The sequence below is a fragment of the Equus caballus genome, chromosome 18, assembly GCF_041296265.1.
Source record: "Equus caballus isolate H_3958 breed thoroughbred chromosome 18, TB-T2T, whole genome shotgun sequence".
Taxonomy (NCBI): domain Eukaryota; kingdom Metazoa; phylum Chordata; class Mammalia; order Perissodactyla; family Equidae; genus Equus; species Equus caballus.
The window spans coordinates 19,116,591-19,132,907 of NC_091701.1; the positions used below are offsets into that span (position 1 = coordinate 19,116,591).

The window sequence follows — 16,317 nt, forward strand, 5'->3', positions numbered from 1 at the left end:
GTACCTGGCACACAGTGGGTGCTCATAACTACTTAACGAATGTGTGAAGGGATGAGTGGATGGGTGAGTAGGTAAATAGAGGGAGTTCTGTTGGTGCACCAGGGACATTACTTTCTAGGGAGGTCAGGAGAGGCTTATTAGGAGTCTGTCGGGCATAGACTTAATTTAGTGGTCAAGAGGAAGGGTGTAGAGGTTTTTAAGCACTGGTGACAGGGCCTGATATGTTTTATTTAAGATAAGCATGGAAGCAACATAGAGCAGGGGTTCTCAAACATACCTGCACATTAGAATCACCTGGGGATTTTTGTTTTAAGCTCCCCAAAGCCCAGACCATATCCCAGACTAATTAACTCACAATCTTTGGGGACAGGATGTAGGCATAAATATCTGTTGATACTTCCAGGTAGTTCCATTGCACAGACAAGTTTGAGAACCACTGAAAACAAGGCGGAGCAGGAGTCAGCAAACAGTGGCTTAGTGGGCCAAATCTAGTCCTCTGCCTGTTTTTGTTAATGAAGTTTCATGGGAACACAGCCACACCTGTTGTTTATGTATTATCTGTGACCACTGTCGTTCTGCAACAGCAGAGTTGAGTAGTTGCAACAGAGAACGTGTGGTCTGCAAAGATGAAAGTATTGAAAGTATTTACTATCTGGCCCTTTACAGAAAACATTTTCAAATTCTTGGGAACAAATTGGTTATATGGAACCTAGCCCTTCCAGAAGCACAGAAGAGAAAGGTGCCTGAATCAGTGGCAGGATGGAGCTATAGAGCAGAGTCCTGTTTATGATGCTTGTTCTCTGAAGTAGAATGTCCATCATGTGGGGAAGGATTGTTAGGGGTGTGAGCAGGGAGGAAAGGCATCAGTGATGCTCAATTTCTGGGTGAGTGGACATACTGTTAGCAGTTCTTTATTCCCACCTGTGAAGTTGGCATATGATCAAGTATGTTGGCTCTCTTTGAGTACACGGGTATGTTTAGACGGATGGATGGATGGGAGGAAGGAAAATGAAAACGTGTAAACTGTAGTGCCAGTTCTGTAATAGTCTAGTCAGAAGGAAAAAATTTACATAAGAGAAAAAGTTAGGAAACAGTATAAGACAATATAGAAAGAAGTTTGTAGAAGCTAGAAATGGAAGACATTTAGGAGGTCAGTAAGGACTGGACTAATGACAGACTGGGAGAAACTAAGGGTCACTGAGTATCTGTAAACCTTAGACACTTTCTATTCAATACCTCCTTTAACCACCTGAAGAATCTGAGAGTTTGCTCTCTTATCATCTTCTCTGTGTCCAGTTCTGTTTTGTTGTGTTTTTTTTTTTTCTTTTTGAGGGTGAGGAAAGATTCAGAGAGAGTGAGTAACTTGTCTAAGATCTCACAGCTGTTAGATAGTGAAGATAGAATCAGACACAGATCTTCCTTGGTTTCAAAGGCTGTGTTTGCATGCTACCATTTACTTTTGCAAGAGTCGAAATCAGTGCTCTGGCTGGGCCTTGGAGGATGGGCAGAATTTGGATAGGCAGTGGATTGGGAATGGCCATGCCATCCTCTCCGGTAAGGTTTCTTGGAATGTTTATTTGCCTATTAAAGTTGGTAAGTGTAGTACCTTGCAGTAAATTGTTTTCTTTTGTTGTCTTTTCTGTCCTTTCTCTAGAATAATGAAGAAGGTTGTGGGAAACCGATCTGGCTGCCCAACTGTAGGAGACAGAATTGTTGAGCTCATTTATATTGATATTGTGGGACTCGCTCAATTCAAGAAAACTCTGGGACCATCCTGGGTTCATTACCAGTAAGTGCACCTGCAGTTCTGAAGTTTTTAGAGCTTTTTATTTTTTAAAAAAGGTTACATGGTTGCAGGTAGGAAAAAGCTATCAAATATTATCTTTTGAACTATGTGGAGTGTATTTCTCATTCCTAATTGAAATTCATATTCTCCACAGTAACTTTTTACTTTCAAGCGCTGTTCATTATTTTCGTTGATTTCTTTTAAGAATAGAAAACAAGTGTCCAGCCTCCTTTTTGCCTTCCCTAATACTTGTTAGCATTCCTCTCTCAGTATGCCTACACCAATCTCATCTGTCTAATTAAGTAACAATTTTGGTAAAGTACGGACAGTGTCGTTTCTTGTGTTCCTTACGTTTGAGATGGTGACTCATTTCTTGTCCCCATTCCCTCATCAGTATTCTTGTCATTTTTTGGAAGAGAAAGCTGGCAATACCTTGTCTGGAAGCTGGGATCCTACACTTTTTTAAAAAAATTTTTTATTGAGTTAATGATAGGTTACAAGCTTGTGAAATTTCAGTTGTACATTATTGTTTGTCAGTCGTGTTGTAGGTGCAGCCTTTCACCCTTTGTGCCCATATATCCGACAGAGGCTTAGTATCCATAATATATAAAGAACTCACACAAGTCAACAACAAAAAATTAAACAACCCAATCAAAAAATGGGCAGGAGACATGAACAGACATTTCTCCAAAGAAGATATATAGATGGCCAATAGGCACATGAAAAGATGCTCATCATCGCTGATCATCAGGGAAATGCAAATTAAAACTACACTAAGATATCACCTTACACCCATTAGAATGACGAAAATAGCTAAAACAAATAGTAACAAATGTTGGAGAGGTTGTGGAGAAAAAAGAACCCTCATACACTGCTGGTAGGAATGCAAACTGGTGCAGCCACTATGGAAAACAGTATGGAGATTCCTCAAAAAATTAAAAATAGAACTACCATATGATCCAGCTATCCCACTACTGGGTATTTATCCAAAGAGCTTGAAGTCAGCAATCCCAAAAGTCCTATGCATTCCAATGTTCACTGCAGCATTATTTACAATAGCCAAGACGTGGAAGCAACCTAAGTGCCCATCAACAGATGAATGGGTAAAGAAGATGTGGTATATATATACAATGGAATACTACTCAGCTGTAAAAAAACAAAATCGTCCCATTTGCAACAACATGGATGGACCTTGAGGGAAGCCTCGTGCTTAGTGTGACTACAGTGCATGTGTCACTCTGTGCACAGTCTGTATTATTTAGCAGAAGAGCTCACTGTTTCCCTGGGTGTGACTTTGGGACCATGATTAGTATTTGAAACGACTTTACATGGTACACAAGCCTGTCACTGTCATTGAATTATATAATGAAGTTTATTGATCTTTCGATTTTGTTTGTCTTCCTGAAAGACCTTAGTTTGGTGCTCTAGAGCTCCAACACTTCTTTGAACATTTGCATGCATTTTTAACAAAATAGGAGTAGCTGTACGTCTCAGACTTCAGCAGGCAAAAGTATCTACTTTGAATTTAATAATACTTTTTCAAGAAGAGTAGTATGCTTTTTTTTAATCTTCCATTTATTGCAGCTGATACTGGCTTTTATTTATGGTTTATAAAAGTTTCCGATAAATTTAAATAAACATTTTATTTAATGGTGTCAATGGTACATAAACTTAATCATGAATTTAGTACCAATTTTACCAACTAATAGTAAATATTGACCTACAGTTTGAATGAACTTCCTAAAAGAACACACTTGAAAATCTTACAATTAGCACAACGTGGAAATCCTTCCATGTGTTTCTTTTCTGTTGTTATTGGGTAAAGAGATTTTTTGATGTGTTCTCCTAACTCAACCAATAAATGAGTCCTTGATGGCCAGAACTAGGTTTCTCCACTTTATGTTAGCTTATACTTTAATATTATTTAATGTCCAAGGTTATATCAGATTGAAAGTGTTTTAGAAATTCAAATGAAATGAAAATTCAAAATATTAAGAATCTTCTCCAAAACACAGAGGGGAAAAACGCCCATTTTGTAGAATTTCCTTGCAATTTTCTTTCCAGTAGCACTGATTTTCTCACTGGGCAATGAAACGCTCATGGGCAGAGAAAGGGGATTGATCGAGAAGAGACTTTGCACTTTTCATTTCCTTCTCAATATAGTCTCATAAAAAAGCAAAACAAAAATCTTGTTTGGGGCCAGGATAGCATTCTACCTTCTGCATCAGATTTTTTCTGCTTTTTAGTTGTTTTTTTTCCCTGAAATCTTCACGAATCACAGGCCATCACGTTTTTTCTCAGTTATGTAGAAGTAACCATCTTTATTCTTGGTTACTAAGCCATGTAAGCAAACAAACTTTTTCTTTTTCTTCTTAACTACAGTGCCAAAAAAAGAAGGAAAGGCAGAGCTGTTGTTCCCTGGCATTTTGTGATTGGCTGGCATCTGATAAATGTGCAAAAGCAACTGGGCATTATGGGCATCTCCAGACTCACATATCCTCACCATTAAGAAGGGCTATTTGGATGGAAAAATATTCTCAGTGGTAGTGTTTAGGTCAATTAAAAAAGGACAATTTCATTATTAAAATGGTTACCGTTGATTGCTGTTTGATTCCTGTTGGGTGAAAAGGCACCATCTCAGAGGGGGTTTTATGACAGTGTAATGTTTATCCCTCCTTTCTGTCATAAATCATCTACGGTGGTGATATTAGCTAGTTAGTGACTCTGTGTCAGCGATATGGCAGGAAATCTGTAGTATGTTAGCCCTGCCATCTTTATGTTGTGATGAAGTTAAGATTTCATCAAAAGGCCGAGCAGGTCCTCTGGAAAGTTTCTTGCCCATTTCTTCCCCTTTTGAAGATTAGAAATTTTCAGGGCTCTCTGTATTCATATCGGTAAATGGTATGAATTCCATTAAATGTAAAGTTATCATCTGATCTTTCATTTAGGAGCAAACCCTTGAGTCCTGTTGAACTTGGAAAAATATGTCTAAATTCTGTATAATTCATGTCTGGACCCAGGAAATTCAGTTAAACATATATTAAATACTTACATGCACTAGTATACTGCTGGGTACTGCAAACTCATACTCACTTTGCTTCAGATGAGGTCTTAGCTGCGCGTTGAGGACACACAGGAAAGTGAGATAAAAATAGCCCAAGATATATACCATGTTTTACATCAAACTCCAAATTAGAAAGTAGGTCCTGACAAGGAGGTTGTGAGCATCCATCCCGTAATAGTGTGGCTTAGAGCACAGAAAATGTTCCAGGAGTCATTTGGCATTGCTGTAGTGACTTCTGTTAGGAGGAGGGCAGCTGCCGTGGGCAGCAAGGCAAATATCTTTTTAAGTCTTCAGTCTGTTCCTGATGCTCCAGACACAGAAAAGACATTAGAGCAACGGCATAAATATTAACATCACAAACACAGTTCCAAAGCACGCAGACGTTGAAAGTGATTGAAGAAGGAAAACTATAATGTTGAGCCTCCCGTAGACAGAGATCAGTCCCCTGCCTCTGGTTTATAAAACCAACCCAGATAAGCTAAAAAGTAGTTCCCAAACCAAAGCTTCACCTATAAGGATGTGGAATTACAAGTTTCTGAGACATGCGGTCATTTTTGTTTTGTAGCCTTCTGTCGGGCAGAAGCCCAGAGTCACGTGGCTTACATCTAGGCACCGTGTAAAAGGTCCAAGCTTTCAAGAGTTTGGCTCCTACCAGGCAGCTTTACCCATCAGGGTTTGTTTTAATTATCTAAATTAAAAATAACACTAGTAAAACTCCAAGTTAAAAATAGTCACAAACCAAAGCTGGAGAGGAATATAGTCTGTCAGAGTCCATTAATAAATAAGTGGAAGGGGCTGGAGCCTTTAAGGCAAAGGTTCCTTATGAGGAGGGCTGCCTTTTCTCCTGCTGTGCCTGCAGAGCTGTAATCTTTGAATCTCAGCTCTGGTCCTCTGGCAGGAGCTGAACCTCGCACAGCCCCACCTGGCAGTGTGTGTCCCTCCTTCTCCTCCTGCCTCCTGTCACAGCGACCTTCTGCAGAGCTGCCGCTGTCATCCCTGCTGCTTTCAGAACACTGCCATCTTTCTCAGAAGAAAATACACTGGCTCCAACCAGTTGCTTTTATACCTTATTTTAAAATATGAGTTAGAGTTAATTAATAGGAGTTTTTAAATTGAGTTTTTAATTCAGTTAAGAGTTTTTAAATGTTAAGCTATATTTAAAAAAATAAGTTAGGGCTGGCCCAGTGGCATAGTGGTTGAGTTCTCACACTCTGCTTCAGTAGCCTGGGTTTGTGGGTTCGGATCCCAGCCACGGACCTACACACCATTTGTCAAGCCAGCTGTGGTGGCATCCCACATACAAATTAGAGGAAGATTGGCACAGATGTTAGCTCAGCAACAATCATCCTCAAGCAAAAAGAGGAAGATTAGCAACAGATGTTAGCTCACAGCCAATCTTCCCCACCAAATAAATAAATAAGTTAAATGGAAATGTTTTTTATTAAGAGAAAAGGAATGCAGAGTTATTCGAAGAGCAGGTAAAACACGATTGGTCATTTCCTTGGGTCCCTAGCTTTCTTTTTCCTGGACTGTGGGCTCCATTTCTGTCCTCCTGTCGGCTGTGAGACTGAAGACATGTTCTTGGTGTATTGTGAAAATTGCTCCTGTGATGATAGCACATTTGTTGAACGCCAGACGGAAATCCCGACAAGGAAACTCTCTCTTTGGCCAGCTTGTATTTCACTTGGTGGTCATGGCCCTCCCCCCTTCCGCCCTGCCTTCCCTCTTTCTTTCTCCTCTTCCTTGTCTAGACAGAGAGTGGTCATCTCTGATGAGAAAATCATTATGCTAAAATGCTAATTTACCATTACTCTTCCCGGGAAATCCCATCTGGTGTTAGGACTTTTTTCTAAACTTCACATTGACATAAAAATTAAAAAGTTGGAAGAATGACTTCTTAATAGTAGAAAAAGGAAGAAAGAAACTGAGCCAGATACTTGAAACTCATTGCTAGCATCTGATTCTAAAATGAGGGCTTTAATCTTTACTTACTTTTATGTTTGTTGGTCCACTAAGAGCCATTCAGAAGTATAATAGAGCAATTTTTATCAGCTACTCACAAGCCAAATTTCCATCAATGTTTTAAGAAGGAGTGATGAAATAAATGTAACCAAAATCAGTAAATTCTGTTTGAGGATTGATTCCTTTCCTCCGGTTGCTGGTTCTTTGTGTCGTCTAAAGCAGTGCTCCGCAGGCCCTTTCTGTAAAGCGCCAGATAGTAAATGTTTTAGGCTTTGCAGGTCATATGGTATGTTGCAGCTACTGAGCTCCCTTGTTATTGTGTAAAAGCAGCTGCAGACAAAATGTAAACAACTGAATGTGGCTGTGTCAAATAAAACTTTATTTTTGAACACTATAAATTGAATTTCATAGAATTTTCATGTCACAAAATATTCTTTTTATTTTTTTAACCATTTAAAAATAGATCTTTTGCCCATTTTTCAATTGGGTTGTTAGACTTTTTGTTTTTGAGATGTATAAGTTCTTTGTATATTTTGGGGTTTTTTCTTGAGGAAGATTAGCCCTGAGCTAACTGCCGCCAATCCTCCTCTGTTTGCTGAGGAAGACTGGCCTGAGCTACCATCCGTGCCCATCTTCCTCTACTTTATATGTGGGACGCCTACCACAGCATGGCTTGACAAACAGTGCCATATCTACACCCGGGATCTGAACTGGTAAACCCCAGGCCGCTGAAGCAGAACACGCGCACTTAACCGTTGCACCACTGGGCTTGCCCCTCTTTGTGTATTTTGGATATTAACTCCTTGTCAGATACATGGTTTGCAAATATCTTCCCCCAATTGGTAGGTTTTTTTCATTTTGTTGATGGTTTCCTTTGCTGTGCAGAAGGTTTTTAGTTTGATGTAGTCCCATCTGTTCCTTTTTTCTTTTGTTTCCATTGCCCAGTCAGACATGGTACTTCAAAATATGCTGCTAGGGCCAGTGTTGAAGAGTGTACTGCCTATGTTTTCTTCTAGAAGTTTAATGGTTCTAGGTCTTACATTCAAGTCTTTAATCCATTTTGAGTTACTTTTTGTGTATGGTGTAAGATAATGGTCTACTTTCGTTCTTTTGCGTGTGGCTGTCCAGTTTTCCCAACCCCATTTATTGAAGAGACTTCCCTTTCTCCATTGTCTGTTCTTGGCTCCTTTGTCAAATATTAGCTATCCATAGATGTGTGGGTTTACTTCTGGGCTCTCAATTCTATTCCATTGATCTGTGTGTCTGTTTTTGTGCCAGTACCATGCTGTTTTGGTTACTATGGCTTTGTAGTATATTTTGAAATCAGGGAGTGAGATACCTCCAGCTTTGTTCTTTTATCTCAGGGTTCCTTTGGTTATTCAGGGTCTTTTGTTGTTCCATATAACTTTTAGGATTCTTTGTTCTATTTCTGTGAAAAATTTTGTTGGAACTCTGATAGGGATTGCGTTGAATCTGTAGATTGCTTTAGGAAATATGCACATTTTAATTATGTTAATTCTTGCAATCCAAGAGCACAGAATATCTTTCTATTTCTTTGTGTTTTCTTCAGTTTCTTTCAACCATGTTTTATAGTTTTCGGTGTACAGATCTTTCACCTCTCTGGTTAAGTTTATTCCTAGGTATTTGATTCTTTTTGTTGCAATTCTAAGTGGGATTGTATTCTTAATTTCTCTTTCTGCTACTTCATTGTTAGTGTATAGACACTCAACTGATTTTTGTATGTTGATTTTTATATCCTGCAACTTGACTGTATTCATTTATTATTTCTAAAAGTTTTTTAGTGGATTCTTTAGGGTTTTCTATATATAAAATCATGTCATCTGAAAATAGTGACAGTTTCACTTCTTCCTTTCCACTTTGGATCCCTTTTGTTTCTTTTTCTTGCCTGATTGCTCTGGCTAAGACATCCAATGCTGTGGTGGAACAAGAGTGGTGGAAGTAGGAATCCTTGTCTGGTTCCTGTTCTTAGAGGGATGGCTTTCAGTTTTTCTTCGTTGAGAATGATAGTAGCTGTGGGTTTGTCATATATGGCCTTTATTATGTTGAGGTACTTTCTTTCTATACCCTTTTTATTCAGAGTTTTTGTCATAAATGGATGCTGTATCAGACATTTCTCCGAAGAAGATATACAGATGGCCAACAGGTGCAGGAAAGGTGTTCAGCATCATTAACTATCAGGGAAGTGCAAATTAAAGCTACAATGAGATATCACCTCACTCCCATCAGAATGGCTATAATTAACAAGACAGTAAACACAATAAATGTTGGAGAGGATGTGGAGAGATGAGAACCCTCATATACTGCTGGTAGGAGTGCAAATTGGTGCAGCCACTAAAGGGAGCAGTATGGAGATTCCTCAAAAAATTAAGAATAGATCTATCATATTATCCAGCTATTCCACTGCTGAGTATTTATCCAAAGAACATGAAAACATGAATGTGTAAAGATACATGCACCCCTATGTTCACTGCAGCATTAATCACTGTAGCCAAGACTTGGAAGCAGCCTAGGTGCCCATCAAAGGACGAATGGATAAAGATGATGTAGTATATATGCACAATGGAATACTCCTCAGCCATAAGAAACGATGAAATCCAGCTATTTGTGATAACATGGTTGGACCTCAAGGGTATTATGCTAAGTGAAATAAGTCAGAAGGAGAAAGTCAAATACCATATGATCTCCCTCATAAGTAGAAGATAAAAACAATGACAATCAATCACATAAAGACAGAGACTGGATTGGTGGTTAACAGAGGGGAAGCGGGGGAGGGAGGAGGGCAAAAGGGGTGATTAGGCACACATGTGAGGTGATGGATTATAATTAGTCTTTGGGTGGTGAACATGATGTAATCTACGCAGAAATTGAAATGTATAATGATGTACACCTGAAATTTATATCATGTTATAAACCAATGTTACTGCAATAAAAAAATTTAAAATAAAATATATTTAAAAATACAAAGATCATTCTTAGCTTATAGGTCATATAAAAATTGGTGTAGAATGGTTTTGACCGATCTCGTTCTAAGGCTTTGGTGGAAAAGCCAAATGACACGTCTTTCAGTTTCACTTCTTCAGGCTCTGGGAGAAAGCAATAATGTTCCTTTACCATCAAATACATAAAAGTCACCACTGCCTATTGAGCGGGATTCTAAGCTTTACCTAAAATCAATCACATACTCTAGTTAGTTGATGAAACTGTTGAATGGTTGTTGAAAGAGATAAGGCATGCCATGTGTTTTAAGCAGAATAAGACCTCCATCTTAGTCTGTTTGGACTGCTATAGCAAAATACCACGTCCTGAGAAGCTTATAAACAGCAAACATGTGTTGCACGCGGTTCTGGATGCTGAAGTCCAAGATCAGAGTGGCTGCATGGTTGAGTGAGGGCTCTCTTCCAGGTCTCCGTCTTCTCTTGTGCCCCTCACATGATGGAAGGGGCTAGGGAGCTCTGTGGGAGATTTTTTTTTTTTTTTTTTTGGTGAGGAAGATTCGCCCTGAGGTAACATCTGTTGTCACTCATCCTCTTTTTTTTCTTTTGCTTGAGGTAGATTGTCACTGAGCTACCATCTTTGCCAATCTTCCTCTATTTTATATGTGAGATGCCTCCACAGCATGGCTGATAAGTGGAGTAGGTCTGCGCCCAGGATCCGAACCCATGAACCTGGGTCACCAAAGCAGAACTTTAACCACTGGGCCATGGGGCCAGCCCCTGGGGTATCTTTTATCAGGGCACTAATCCCTTGGGCCTCCACCTTCATTACCTGACCACCTCCCAGAGGCCACACCTCCTAATACCATCACCTTGGCAGATAAGGATTTCAACATATGAAATTTGGGAGGACATAAACATTCAGACAACCTCTAAAAATGGTAGTTCTTCGTGTCTTCCACAGTTGTTCATTGGGCAACGCAGTATGCTCTGCCCTGGCTAGGAGTACAGCCGTGAACATGGCAGTCCACGATTTCAGCTTTCACGGAACGTTGTATTTCACTGATATTTGAGCGATCTCTGTGATTAGTCAACTAACCTGAAGCAAATCCTATCTGCTGGGTGATGGCCCAGACTCTGAAGTCACAGTGGAGATGTTTGGTATCCAAGCTATGCTCAAACCTCTCACTTCCTGCCCAGTAGCGTTTCTAATTAAAAGTGATTTGTCCATGTTTGGTAGTCCTGAAGGAGGGGTTAAAGCTTTTCCCTTTTGAACTGTGGGGTCAAGGTTGTAGCTTTACCCACCATGCTTTCTTCTTTCAGGTGCATGCTCCGAGTTCTGGACTCATTCGGAACCGAGCCAGAGTTTAACCATGCTAACTACGCCCAGTCTAAAGGCCACAAGACCCCATGGGGAAAGTGGAATCTGAACCCACAGCAGTTTTATACCATGTTCCGTGAGTATTCGTACTTCACCGTGCTTTGCAGAATGCCGCCAAAGACAGATGGGAAAAGCAACGGCCTGGCCATGCATTTGGGGTTATGATTCTCAGGGCCCTTATAGCTGTAGAAATGTGTGCTTTTGAACCTTGCCCTTGGGAATAACTGAATTTTTTTTTAATTGGAATTGAAAGGCCATGTGAGCATTTTGTGAAAAGCCTTAGAAGTGTTCTGGAAATCAATGTTCAGTATGAAATATCTATCACCAGAACCCGTTTGCGAGAAGACTTTGGGCCGACTTTGGATTGGCAGGCGCTACGCACGTTTCATGCCACACAGATGCTGCTTAGGGTCCACTTGATTACTGATGAGGAATGAGGTCTTCCATGTCCATACATTTTCCAAATAATTAAATCTTAGTCTCTTAAGCATCAAACTTTGTAGAGGAAAAAGTTGGCCTTTTTCAAATGGAACTATTTTAAACTCTGTTTCACACTTTCCTGACTTCTTAAACTCTGGGTGCAGAAGGAAATCACCTTCTCTTGCTCATGCGATGTTGTTGTCACCGATGGCAGTGACTGTTTTATGGCGTGATGCAGTGGGCACACTCAAAGCTGATGCCCTGCCCCACCCCAGCTCTAGGTTCTCGGCGTTTTTCTGTTTCTGTAGGGTTCTTTGCCTACGTTCACAATTTCTTCACTGCTGCTATCAGATCACCTGCCTTGAGCCTCATTTCATTTATAATTTGCTGAGGACTGTGAAGCCAAACACCAAATTTGGCAGTGTTCATGCCAAAGATAACTATATTGTGTAAGTCACTGGACCTTGGGGATGAGGTGAAGTCCTGTTGTGGAAATGATAGCCCACATGAGTTAAACAGTTCATTTGGATGCTAAGGGTGGAGAATTCCCATTTTCCTAAATTATCAGAATGATTTTAAATCCAGAAATTTCGATCTTAGGATTAATCAGAGATGTGAATCTGTTTGCTTTGTTGAGCTAAGACCCAAGGGACCCCTGCCCTGCCTTTTCCCATGTGGTGGCCCCTACTCCTTGTATGCAGCCGCCTGGAGATGACCTTTTTCTCAAGTTCACTAAATGAGACATCGAGCACATTGGCCCAATCCTTAGGTGTAAGGTTTGAGAAGGGAGAATTAAGAAGGGCTATGGCCTGGGGCTGGCCCCGTGGCCAAGCGGTTAAGTTCGCGCACTCCGCTGCAGGCGGCCCATTGTTTCGTTGGTTCGAATCCTGGGCGCGGACATGGCACTGCTTATCAAACCACACTGAGGCAGCATCCCACATGCCACAACTAGAAGGACCCACAACGAAGAATATACAACTATGTACTGGGGGGCTTTGGAGAGATAAAGGAGAAAATAAAATCTTTAAAAAAAAAAAAAGAAAAAAAAGAAGGGCTATGGTCGATGGGGGAGTGATTTTAAAAATCAGCTTGGGGGCCGGCCTGGTGGCACAGCGGTTAAGTTCTCACGTTCCGCTTCCGCAGCCTGGGGTTCGCCAGTTTGGATCCCAGGTGTAGACATGGCACTGTTTGTCAAGCCATGCTGTGGTAGGCGTCCCACATATAAAGTAGAGGAAGATGGGCATGGATGTTAGCTCAGGGCCGGTCTTCCTCAGCAAAAAGAGGCGGATTGGCAGCAGTTAGCTCAGGGCTAATCTTCCAAAAAAAAAAAAAAAAATCAGCTCGTGTTTAAATCTTGTTTTTAGCTCAGATTTGTGCATGTGCGCTATATGCATCGTAAACATTATTATTGTTCCTAGAGCTGTATCATCCTGCTGTTGCAACCTGTCCCTTGGGCACGGTTCAGAGAACACACTCATATATGGCGTGTGAGGTGACAGATGGCTGGGCAGCATGGCGAGGCATGGTCAGAGTTGGCCTTTGGTTTGACTTTGCTGGGTAACTTTGACGGTTGGGATGAGCTGGTACAAAATGGCCTAGGACGTGACCCCTGTGTTACATCAAATGAAATAGAATGTCAGCTCTGTCCAAAGTGGCCTAAACTGACTGACTGATGTGGTATGTGTGTGCGTTCCATGACATGGTATTTACCTATATCCAGTGAGTAAAAACAGGAGCCCTTTCCAGATAGTATGAAGTTCTTTCTTAGAGTGTTGGAATTCAGAATCCCAAAAAGCCTGTTTTGTTCTCCTCAGATAGAGGATTTCAGCAGTGTTGGTTGATTGAATTGAAAGAAATCTACTGTTTAAAATGTAACTAAAGATGAAAACATGGGTTAATTCCTATTAACCTGGGACAGGGATAAGTTTCCTAACGACTCAGAATTCAGAATCAGGGGGTAAAGTTGATACATTTGGCTACCTTTTAAAAAAAACCAGCTGTATGTCAAAAATAACAACAAATAACACTATAAGCGAGTTCTACCACAGAGGGTTAATATCACTAATATATAAAGAGCTTCTAAAATTGAGAAGGAAAAGTTCCACAATCCGATAGGAAAATGGCGAAAGCTATTACCGGTTCTGAGGAAAAAGCAATTTATTACCACAAACATATGAAAACATGTTAACCTCACTCACGATGAGAAGAATACATTTTAAAATGGCGCCAAGATCCCATGTCCCGGATATCAGATTGGCCCACGTCTGAAAGTTTGCTGGCAAAGCTATTCCATTGGTGAGGCTCAGGGGAACCAGTCTGTTCCCATCCTAGTGGTGAGAATGCAGTGTGGTACTACCGCTGTGAGAGGGTATTTGTCACAGTCTGGCAAAACTACCTGTGCATCTTTCCTTTGACTGAGCAAATCACATCTAGGAATCTATCCCAAAGATGCATGAGCAACAATAAGAAATGCCACATGTGCAAGGCCATTTATGGTGGCCCTATTTGTAAAAGGAAAAGACTGGAAATAACGCTAGTGTTCCTAATAGGGGACTGAGTGAAGAGCGTGGTTCACTGATGGAGTGAAGTACTGAGTAGCTGTGCAGGGATGAGGAAGGTCTCCTTCTCTGGAGGGAGATAGCTAGAATATGGTAAGGGATAGAAACCAAGGTGCATGGGGCCAGCCCCATGGCCTGGTGGTTGAGTTCAGCACACTTTGCTTCAGCAGCCTGGGTTCAATTCCTAGGCGCAGACCTACACCACTTGTCAGTGGCTATGCTGTGGCAGCAACCTGCGTACAAAAGGAAGGAAGATTGACACAGATGTTAGCTCAGGGCGAATCTTCCTCAACAACAACAACAAACAAAAGCAAAAACAAAACCCCAAGGCGCAGGGCAGTGTGAAGAGCTACTCCTTTCTGTATGAGAAAAGTACGGAGGAGGAACACGTGTGTATGATGGTGTATATAAATTTGCTTGTATTTTCAAAGAAACACTGGAAGAAAGAAATAACAAGCTGATGAAAATGATTAGCATTGGAGGAGGGGTGTGCAGGGACGGGGGTAGAAAGTAGACGTCTCTTGATGTCTCTGAACCTTACTTTGACTTTGGAACCATGTAAATGTTGTACATAATTTAAAAAGAAAAATCTAAAAGAAAAAAAGCATTCACTAATAATTGATTAAAAAAATGAAACGAACAAACCTAGTGATATATCAGGTTGGTGTTAATCTCTCACATAGAGAAAATAATTTTTTCAAGTGATCTTAGAATACAGTCTTTGGACTGCACATTCATAGTGGGAAATGTTTATGTTGTTATTTGAAACTATTACAGGTTTACTGTAGGAACCAAGATTTTCAGTATACAAGGGAAGAGTACTTAAAGAATTCAAATAGACTGTATAACCTTCAGCTTCAATAGGAAATATTAATATGAACTTATTTTTTTTCATATGTTTCAAATGTTTCATAGCTCTGTATTTTGAAAACGATCGAAAGACAATTCGGTAGCAATGAGTATCCATAGCACTCAGATTGGGATTCCCTAAATACCTTTCCCACTAAAAGGAACCTCCTCCTAGGACTAAGAGCTGATTCCAGGTCTAGGGCAGGAAAGGTTCAAGATGGGACATCTTGTCATGCCAGAAAGCAAGGAAGCTGAGAAGGACTACAGGATGAGTCAGAAGGACACAGGAGGGGCCAGCTTCGTGGCCGAGTGGTTAAGTTCAAGCGCTCTGCTTTGGCGGCCCAGGGTTTCGCCAGTTCAACTCCTAGGTGTGGACATGGCACTGCTCATCAAGCCATGCTGAGGCGGCCTCCCACATGCCACAACTAGGAGGACCCACAACTAAAAATACACGACTATGTACCCAGGGGGCTTTGGGAGAAAAAGGAAAAATAAAATCTTAAAAAAAAAAACAGAAAAGAAGGACACAGGAGCAAAAGATGGGGTAGTTTGAACATCAAAAAGGATAATGACTGCAGTGGATTGAAATCAAACCAATGACAAATAATCCATGAGTCCAAGATGATACTCCAAATGAGTAAGCCTCCAAATGAGAAAAACCCACAAGATCAATCGGTCACCTTTGCAGGTTCCTAGGACACCACTTCATTATTCTGAACGATAAAGGGAAAGAATCCAGCTTTGATCCTGATTTTCTAGGACAAATTGTATTTGAAGATAATCAAATAGTTGCTGAGAGAAAGTTGTTAATCATGGAGAAATTACAGCTAATAAATGCAAAAGGAATAAAGAATTAGAAAATCAGCATTTTAAAACTAATGAGACCATGGAGCAGGGCAAGAATCATCAACGGTTGCTCAATCCGTCAAGTTACAGGCTGATGGAAAACTTCCTCATGGATGAGGCTGCCCGAGTGGACGAAATGGGGAAGTGAAGCAGTTCGAGATCTTTGTTGTGTTGAGATGTGTCAGCTGGAGAAAGTGCAGCAGGAAACAGGGACTCGTGCCTGCACCTTGCATTCCAGAGCCTGCCCACAGAGAACTTGGGCGCATCCTCAAAGAGGGTCCCTTCCTTCCTGCGTGACAAAGGAACGGGGTCCAGTCCAGCCCTGTTGTTCCCACAGAATCTTTCATTTCCTCCCCCTTTCAGTAAATGTGGCTATTCTGGTGGTCTGAAGGGGAAGACCATTCCTTTGAGTATGCGATGAAAATGTCAAAATTTTATTTATTCCATGTTAGTTTTTTAACAATGAGACAGATTCACTACTGCTTAATATATGGGCT

The 16,317-nt window shown here is 40.7% G+C and overlaps 1 protein-coding gene across 5 annotated transcripts in view; it reads left to right on the plus strand.

Moving 5' to 3' along the window:
• Positions 1-16,317, plus strand: part of MGAT5 (alpha-1,6-mannosylglycoprotein 6-beta-N-acetylglucosaminyltransferase) — a 330,917-nt gene that overhangs the window by 209,875 nt on the left and 104,725 nt on the right. For all 5 annotated transcript variants that reach the window (XM_070240751.1, XM_014732437.3, XM_070240750.1 and 2 more), the window contains 2 exons: positions 1,655-1,789; positions 11,090-11,223. In XM_070240751.1, coding sequence (XP_070096852.1) covers positions 1,655-1,789; positions 11,090-11,223 — 269 coding nt within the window. The remainder of the gene's footprint in view (positions 1-1,654; positions 1,790-11,089; positions 11,224-16,317) is intronic.